General features: G+C 39.2%; 1 protein-coding gene across 1 annotated transcript in view; it reads right to left on the reverse strand.

Annotated features, from left to right (window-relative positions):
* LOC106093703 (hemicentin-1) overlaps positions 1-10,000 on the reverse strand; it is a gene marked incomplete in the record, with an annotated part of 778,578 nt that overhangs the window by 9,736 nt on the left and 758,842 nt on the right. Inside the window, 1 exon segment of the mRNA XM_059361772.1 lies at positions 3,717-4,019. Coding sequence (XP_059217755.1) covers positions 3,717-4,019 — 303 coding nt within the window.

A 10,000-nucleotide genomic window follows, 5' to 3' on the forward strand; every position in this document is an offset into this window, starting at 1 on the left:
TCATCAAAATTCGATGAAAATTTCATACCTTATACTCATATACCTCATACCGATCTGAACTATATACGACACGGATGTCGAAAAGCCGAACATCAGTCACTGTGTCAAATGTCAGTGAAATCGGATTATAAATGCGCCTTTTATGGGGCCAAGACTTTAAATCGAGATATCGGTCTACATGGCAGCTATATCCAAATCTGGACCGATTTGGGCCAAGTTGCATAAACATGTCGAAGAGCCTAACATTAAGCACTGTCCCAAATTTCGGCGACATCGGACAATAAATGTGCCTTTTATGGGCTCAAAACCTTAAATCGAGAGATCGGTCTATATGGCAGCTATATCAAATCTGGACCAATCTGAGCCAAATTGATAAAGGATGTCGATAGGCCTTACACAATTCACTGTCCCGAATTTTATCAAAATCGAATAATAAATGTGGCTTTTTGTGGGCCTAAAACCCTAAGTCGGAGGATCGGTCTATATGGCAGTTATATCCAAATCTGAACCAATCGAAGGGCCTAACGCAACTCACTGTCCCGAATTTCATTAAAATCGGATAATAAATGTGGCTTTTGTGGGCCTAAGACCCTAAGTCGGGGGATCGGTCTATATGGCAGCTATATCCAAATCTGAACCGATCTGGGCCAAATTGACGAAGGATGTCGAAGGGCCTAACGGAACTCACTGTCCCAAATTTTAGGAAAATCGAATAATAAATGTGGCTTTTATGGGCCTAAGACACTAAATCGGCGGATCGGTCTATATGGGGGCTATATCAAGGTATAGTCCGATATAGCCCATCTTCGAACTTAACCTGCTTATGGACAAACAAATAATCTGTGCAAAGTTTCAGCTCAATATCTCTATTTTTGAAGACTGTAGCGTGATTTCAACAGACAGACGGACAGACGGACGGACATGTCTAGATCGTCTTAGATTTTCACGCTGATCAAGAAGATATATACTTTATAGGGTCGGAAATGGATATTTCGATGTGTTGCAAACGGAATGACAAAATGAACCCCCGTCCTACGGTGGTGGGTATAAAAACCATTCCATTCCAATCGTATGAAGATGGGGCCAATGTGGCGTATGTTTTATATTGCAATTACTAATCAGCACTCATACCAAGCAGCACTCAATGTACCAAGTAAAAAGATAAGAGTTATGACGACATCAAAGTAGGAAAACCATCAAGATTGAAATAAAGGTTGTTCTTAAGAATGAAAGACGCCAAAACGACGTAAATTTCCATGGAATATTCTCTAAATACAACATTTTCATGAAATTTTCTCTAATGACAAAATTTCAATGATATTATCTCTGTAGATAAAATTTCCATGAAATTTGCTCTAGAGACAAGATTTGCAAAAAATTTTCTCCGGAAACAAAGCTTTCACAAAATTTTCTCTAATGAAAAAAATTTCCATAATATTACAAATATTAATGAAATTTTCTCCAAAGACAAAATTTCCATAATATTTTCTCTAAAGACAAAATTTGCATAAAATTTTCTTTATGGACAAAATTTCCGCTTAATTCTTACTAAAGAAAAAAACTCCGCTTAATGTTCTTTGCAGACAAAATATTTATGAAATTGCAGGCGATATTTTAATGAAATTTCCTTTAACACAAAACAACTTTCGTGGAAATTGCTCCATTAAATATCCATAAAATTTTTACTAGAGAAAAAATTTCTATGAACTTTTGCTATAGATATAACTTCCATGAAACTTTGTCTGAAGACAAAATTTCCATGAATTTTTCTCTAAATATGAATTCATGGCATTTTCTCTTAAGACAAAATTTCTAAAAATTATTCCAAAAAACCAAATATATATGAAATTTTCTCCAAAGAAAATGAAATTTTCCCTAAAAACAAAATATGGAGGAAATTTTCTTTAAAGACATTGTGTCTTTAGAGAAGTCTTCATGCAAATGTTGTCCCTAGAAAAATTTTAAAATTTAATTTTGTCTTAAGAAAAATTTTCATAAAATTTTGATCGTTGGAGAAAATTGCATGGAAATTTTGTGTTTATATGAACGTTGATGAAAATTTCCTTTAGAGAACAAATTTGGTCTTTAGAAATAATTTGAAAACAATTTTATGTTCCGACATATATGGAAATGTTGTCATGCGAATATACGTCTTGATAACTCTTACAATGGATCTGTTTACTTGGTGCCTTGGGTGCGAATGAGTGCAAAATAAAGAATATGCCACATTGGCCCTTCACCATTATTAAGCTCCAACTTTAAGGTCCACTTAACCATTCTCTGTAGATTCTTTTGAAGAGTACTAAAACCATGTTTTCATAGCTCGAAATCATTCGTTTATTCGCAGTCCTAAGTAAAAATTTCTATGAATTTTTCTCCACAGATAAAGTTTTCTCTACAGACAAAATTTACACAAAATTTTCTTTACAGACAAAATTTGTATAAAATTTCTCTACAGACAAAATTTCCATGAAATTTTATTTACCGACAAAGTTTCCATAAAATTTTCGTACAGAAAAAAATTTTCATGAAATTTCCTCTACAGACAAAATTTTTATGAAATTTTCTCTACATACTAATTCCATGAAATTTTCCATAAACACAAAATTTCCATAAAATTTTTTTTAAATACCAAACCAATTCGCATAAAATTTTCACTACCGGCAACATTTCAATGAAAAAAATCCACGAAATTTTCTTGAAAGACAAAATTTTTAAGAAATTTTTCCTAAACACCAAACCAATTTGCATAAAATCTTCTCTTAAACAAAATTTTAATGAAAAAGTATCTAAAACTAAATTTTTGTTTGTCTGAATGACTTTTCGTCTGCCTGTTTGTGTGTCTGTTTGTCTGAATGATTTTTCGTCTGCCTGTTTGTGTGTCTGTTTGTCTTTCTGTCCGTCTGCCTGTTTGTGTGTCTGTTTGTCTGTCTGTTTTTCTATCTGTTTGTCTGTCTGTTTGTCTGTCTGTTTGTCAGTCCGTTTGTCAGTCTGTTTGTGTGTCTGTTTGTGTGTCTGTTTGTGTGTCTGTTTGTCTGTCTATTTATTGTCTCTCTGTCTGTCTGTTTGTCTGTCTATTTGTCTGTCTGTCTGTTTGTCTGTCTGTTTGTCTGTCTGTTTGACTGTCTGTTTGTCTGTCTGTTTGTCTGTCTGTTTGTCTGTCTGTTTGTCTGTCTGTTTGTCTGTCTGTTTGTCTGTCTGTTTGTCTGTCTGTTTGTCTGTCTGTTTGTCTGTCTGTTTGTCTGTCTGTTTGTCTGTCTGTTTGTCTGTCTGTTTGTCTGTCTGTTTGTCTGTCTGTTTGTCTGTCTGTTTGTCTGTCTGTTTGTCTGTTGTCTGTTTGTCTGTTTGTCTGTCTGTTTGTTCGTCTGTCTGTCTATCTGTCGGCCTGTCTTTCTATCTAACTCTGTCTCTGTCTGATTGTTATTTTTACTCTTTGTCTGTCAGTCCATTTGCCCATTTTTCTGGTGTCTGTCCAATCTTTTCAACATGTTTGCTTCTCCTTATTTTCTTGTAATGTTTACAATCGGTCCTAATTCATTGCCCTTTGGCTGTTTGTTGCATGCCAGCCTTAATGATAAAACTTTGACAAAAATTTGCCATGAGCCTGCAAATGCTCATTGCGTTTTGTAGCTGTGTTCCGTGTGTAAAGGTTCAAAGTAAGCAAAAATGTGGATCTTCGTTCCTCTCCTTCCCCCTTTATGGCAAATGCAACTTACCTTCTTTGTAGGGCACCACATCTGGATTCTTTTCGTCGTTCTTCTTCTCATCGTATCTAGAGTCTTCGGTATGACTTAATGGCAATGAGCTTTTATCCTTAATTTGCAAATTGTCAGGACGTGAGAATCTCTGATTCTGATGTTGATATTTCTGTTGCTGTTTGTGCGAGCGTATCTTCAATGCGGCAATTGTACCAATGCCAATGCAAACTATGGCAACCAATATGCCCACAAATATGCCAACCGAGAGTATCGGTGTCAACTCAATATTTGTCTGCGAACCTTTGTACGATGTCAGAGCCACTATTGAATATGCAAAGAAACAAAAAGAGACAAAGGGAATGAGCATTAATGGTAATGCAAACATTTTTTGAGGAGATAGTTTTTTGGGGAAAGGAAAATAAAAAAAAATTGGAAAGAATAATGGCCGTATACAAAAAACTTAAAGAAGGCTTAATATAGGGTTATTTGACAGTTCTATAAGGATATCTTAAAAAAAAAATTCAATATTAAATCCTCATAAAGTTTTATGAATACCGGTGTAAATTTTTAATGATTTTTTTATAAAGTTTTCAGTGAAAATTTCCTTAAGGCAAAAGTCTTAATAAGGAAACTTTTCTATAAAATATTCTGCAAAGAAATTTTTTTAAAAACATTTTTCTGAAGTCAAAATTTCAATGAAATTTTATCTCAAGTCAAAATTATAAGGCAATTTCACTAGTTTAGGCTAGGCTGAAAAGAGGGTGCAGATATTAATCCGCCCCTTCCACTATGGACATACACCTAAGCCAGTAATCGGCTTGTTTTGCGCTCAAAAAATTTTAAGTAACCTTTAAAAAGAAAATTTTATGTAAGGAATTCCGTGGCTTCTTACAAAATCCTTAATTGTTTTCAATACCACCCCCTAAGTTGGTTCATGTCTGATATTGTGTCTCCACCTAAGTTCCGGTATCTGTTGGACGCGAAAGCCGGGCAATGACAAAGGAAATGCTCCAACGTCTCCTCATCTTCCCTATATGCCTTACGCTTGCTATCACTTGCCGCACCGATTTTATATAAGTGGGCTCTTAGTCCTATGTGTCCCGTTATGATACCATAGCTATACTGACCTCCTTCTTACTTGCTTTCAGTAATAGCCTCGCCTTCTCACAATCTGGATCCCCCCATAGGATTTTCGCTGTCCTACCGACCGTTTCGCTGTTCCACAGGGTTACATGCACATCGTCCCCACGCCCTTCAATAGGTTTGCGTCGACCCGAAAGGCTTCGGGTTAGCCAAGTTTATCGACGGCAGTTCTCTGGCCTTCACGGCCTAATCGTCTGTCCTTTCATTTCCTCTTACTCCGTTTAGCCCAGCACCCAAACTATGCGGATTTTGCCATCCTCAGAGAAGGTTTAATCGCCTTCTTACACTGCAGAACTGTTCGTGACCTTACCGTTCTGGTTGTTATTGCCCTAATAGCCATTTGTCTGTCCATAAGAGAGATTAACATGTCCTCCTATGACGCTGAACGCCTGGTTCGAATCCGGGTGAGACCATCGGCAAAAAATTTCCAGCGGCGGTATTCCCCTCCTAATGCTGGCAACATTTGTGGGGTATTATGCCATGTAAAAACTTCCCTCCAAAGAGGTGTCGCACTGCGGCACGTCGTTTGGATTCTGCTTTAAAATGGAGGCTCTTTATCATTGAGCTTATACTTGAATCGGACTGCATTCATTGATATGTGAGAAGTTATCTTGGATAGTGGCATGGTCATGGGCAAAATTTAAGATTTGCATTTGCAAAGATGTTTACACTCGACGTCCATTTCGTGATCGTCCGGATCTCCGCCTGCGGGGCCGTATTATGGACAGGCAGTCTAAAATAGATGTCAGTCCCTGGGTTCTCAATAAAAGCCCCCAGGCCCCCTCTTTCCTCTAGCTTTGATCCATCCGTGTGACATGATCTTCCAGATGGGCAATTCTAGGGTTCCGTCAATCCAAGACTGTGCCGATGGCAGCAGTGCCTCGCACTCGACTTCAAGGTTCCTCTCAAGTATACGTTTGGAAACCGCTTCCCTTCCTTCCGGCAGTCCTCTGGCCTTCACCGCCAAATTGTCTGCCATTTCATTTTCCCTTACTCTATTATGGCCCGACACCCGGCACGATGTGGATTTTTCCAGGTTTCCTATCGTCGCCTCGATTATACCGCGATAGTATGAGCAGCTCCCATCCTCAATCCATTCTCTCATCGCCTTAAATCTCTTAACCGCAGTGGATGCCTCAGAATTAATCTGCATGTCAATGGGTCGGATGGTGCTAATCGCTCCCCCAATATCAAGACAACATGTTCTCTGAACCTGAACATAGCAGTCCACCAAACTACTGAGGCGGAAGAAATTATTGGTCTAATCACGCTCCTGTAGATTCAGTGGACTATCCTCGGATTAAGGCCCCATTTCGAGCCTACCGCCCGTCTACATAGTGCCCAACATCTGTGAGCCTTCTCAGTAGGCTCCTGAATGTGACACCTCCAATTCAGTTTCCTGTCCAAGATCACACCTAAGTATTTGACCTTGTCAGATATCAAAATCGTCTTACTGAGAAAACGTGGTGCTTTAAATTGGCCCACCTCGTCTTCCTCGTGAATAGGAATATTTCAGTCTTCTCTGGTTAACATTCAGACCTCTGGGTCTAGCCCAGTCATATGCCATATGCAAGACCCTTTCATTCCTTCTCCATAGCTCGTTCGGATCCTTATCACTTAGAAGTATTATATCATCGTCCGTATAAAAGACGGGTTCAAAACCCTCCTCAATCAGCATGCGTAATAGGTCATTTGTGGTGGTCACCCATAGGAGTGGCGATAAAATGGTCCCCTGTGGCGAACCTTGTGCCAGATCCTCCCTTATATTTATGCCATGGGACATACAATTTATCCACCTGTACCTAGCATATGATTTATCCAGTCTCTAAGGACCGTGTCCTACCGGTACGTCTGCGTTGTAGACGGGTTCAAATCCCTCCTCAGTCAGCATGCGTAATAGGTCACTTATGGTGATCACCCATAGGAGTGACGATAAAATTGTCTCTGTGGCGAGCCTTGTGCCACATTCTCCCTTATATTTATGCCATGGGGCACACAATTTATCCACCTTTTTCTTAGGCTTAGACCAGTACCAGGTCCACCCGGTAAGGGTGGATTGGATCAGTGTGTCGGTCCGCACATTGTTAAAAGCCCCCTCGATGTCAATGCATACCGCAAGGGTGTATGTTTTGGCATCGAAGGATTCTTCTATTTTATGCACAACCTCGTGCATGTGCATAGGTATGCTGTTTGTGTTTGAGCAGTTTTCTGGATGTCATACTCTTTATCTTGGTGTCCGCAATACGTTCCATGGTTTTGAGTAGAAAGGACGTAAGGCTTATGGGTCTGTAGGCCTTTGGTGTCGCACAAATTGCCTTGCCGGGCTTGGATATAAACACCACCCCGGCCTTCCGACAGGCTTTCCGAGTATATGCAAGCCCTATGCTTACGGAGGAACGCGTATCAGCAAGTGTCATCCTTCGAAGTCTTATTAATTTTGCAGGGATACCAAACTCAAACATGACTTGAAATACCTGTGAACGTAAAGGAGTATCGAAGGCGGCTTTGTAGTCAACAAAGAGATGATAGGTGTTGATTTGTCCTTCTCGGGTCTTTTCCAGGATTTGGCGCTGTGTGAAAATCTGGTCCAGAGTGGATTTACCAGGTCTAAAGCCGCATTGATAGAGCCCAATTATCTCATTGTCTGTAGGTTTTAATCTTTCACACAGTACGCTCGAGAGCATCTTGTATGCGATGAGAAATGCGATGAGAAGGAGACTTATTCGTCTGTAGTTGGCACATTCCGTCTTGTCTCCTTTCTTGCGTACGGGACATGGTATGCAGAGGTTCCAATCATCGGGTATGCGTTCTTCTAGCCAGTTTGCGCAGATAAGCTGATGCATACGCCTTATCAGCGTGTCGCCTCCGGTCTTAAATAGTTTAGCGGGTAACCCGTCTGTTCCTGCTGCCTTGTTGTTCTTTAGTCGGGTCACTGCCACCTGGATCTCTATAGTTGGCACATTCCGTCTTGTCTCCTTTCTTGTGTACGGGACATAGTATGCTGAGGTTCCAATCATCGGGAATGTGCGGATAAGCTGATACATATGCCTTATCAGCGTGTCACCTCCGGTCTCAAATAGTTCAGCGTGTAACCCGCCGGCTCCTGCTGCCTTGTTGTTATTTAGTCGGGTCATTGCCACCTGGATCTCTGTAGTTGGCACATTCCGTCTTGTCTCCTTTCTTGCGTACGGGACATAGTATACTGAGGTTCCAATCATCGTGTATGCGTTCTTCTAGCCAGATTGCGCAGATAAGCTGATGCATTCGCTTTATCAGCTTAAATAGTTTAGCGGGTAACCCGTCGGTTCCTGCTGCCTTGTTGTTCTTTAGTTGGGTCACTGCTACTTGGACCTCATTCTGACTAGGAGGTATACGTTATATACCATCGTTAGGGATTGGTTCTGCGGTATCCTCTTCGCCGCAAACATCCGACACTAGCAGTTGGGTAAAATGTTCTTTCCATATCCTCAGCATGTTATCTGTGTCAGTTACCAGATTTCCTTCTATATCTCTGGAGGAAGATGTGCCTCCACCAAAGCCATCGGTTTGATGTTCAATTCTTTGGTAGAGTTTTCGGACTTCATTCTGACTCCTATACCTCTCAATTCGCTCACACTCACGTCTTTCCATTTCCCTTTTCTTTTTGCGGAATAGACATTTCTCCTCTCTCCTTTTCTCCCGATACCTCTGCTTCATCTGGCGCGTTGTTACTGATTGCAGGGTTGCTCTATATGCCTCATTCTTGGCTTCAGTACCATCTCGACACTCTTGGTCGTACCATGGGTTTCTTGGAGGAAGCTTCCGGTACCCAAGTACGGATTTCGCGGCATTTTCCATGGAGTGGGCAATAGTTTGCCACTGCGCCATTATATCATCGGAACAAGGAATGCTTTCATCAAGCAGTTGAGGTCAGTCGATTGGAGTATGCCGCTGCCATTTGTTGTGTTTGAAGCTTTTCAATGTCCAGCTTCCGTGCAGTGTCAGATCGTACTTTCCTCGCCATGTTCAAACGGGTGCGAACATTTTCTGCAACGAGGTAATGATCCGAATCTATATTCGCTCCACGAATGGGATGGGAATATTTGCCATGACAAAATTCTCTCTTCATACAAAATTTCAATAAAATTTTTTTCATAAAACTTTCGATAAAGTTTACTCAAAGGACAAATTTGCAAACATTTTCTCAAATACAAAATTTTTAACAAAATTTCTTTAAATGCAAATTTTTTTCTTAAACTAAATTCAAAAATCGAATAAATTTTTTTTTAGAAAATTTTAAAAAAAAAAATTGTTTTTTTTTTCATTATCTTTGGTAATTAAAAAAAAAAATTAAGAAAAAAAGTGCTTAGAATTTTTTTAGAATGAACTTTAATCAAATATACTTTTTTTACACTTTTTTTCTAAAGCAAGCTAAAAGTAACAGCTGAGTCACAAGCTGTGAAAAAATTTGTCAACGCCGACTATATGAAAAATCCGCAATTACTTTTTGGGCAACCCAATAGTTAACTAAAATTTCGATGACATTTTCTCCAAAGAGTCTCTTAAGAAAATTTTCCAAAAATGTTTTTTACATAAATTTTAAAACCAAAATTGTAACCCATAACTAAGAAAATGTCTCTACCAAATTCTAACCCAATTTCAATTTCGTATAGTTTTTTTCCCACCTCATTCTTTAACCTACAATAGCCACTTAGTTTTAATTAGTTGCCTTTTAAACGCTCAGGCTCATCTTCCAATTTTTTTCTTTTTTGTTTTCGTAGCGTTGAATGCTGGCCATGCTTCTTTCTCCATGAATTGCATGCAATTTTGCACAATTAGCTAAATTGTGTCTAGTCTATCTTTATCATCATTTTCCAGCTCACCCACTCTCGCTCAGATGGCATGGAGTTTCCTAAGGCCATAGCATATGGCATTGACCAAAAGTGGGCCAGAGAAAAAGATGTAAAATCTTAGCACACTTAGCTTTACAAGCTTAAGGCAACGAGTTAAAGGAAAGAATTGCGGGGAAAACGGTCAAGAATTGTTTCTAAGTGTTGTGTTTCTAAGAAAAATAAATTTTAATTTAATTTTTGGTATGCCTTCTGTAAAAGGAAGTGCCTCTTTTCGCCATTTTCGCCTTTTTTGGTGTTAATTGTTTTTTTTTTTTATTTTTTTGTTAT

Source organism: Stomoxys calcitrans, chromosome 2 (genome assembly GCF_963082655.1).
Source record: "Stomoxys calcitrans chromosome 2, idStoCalc2.1, whole genome shotgun sequence".
In the NCBI taxonomy this organism is placed as follows: Eukaryota; Metazoa; Arthropoda; class Insecta; order Diptera; family Muscidae; genus Stomoxys; species Stomoxys calcitrans.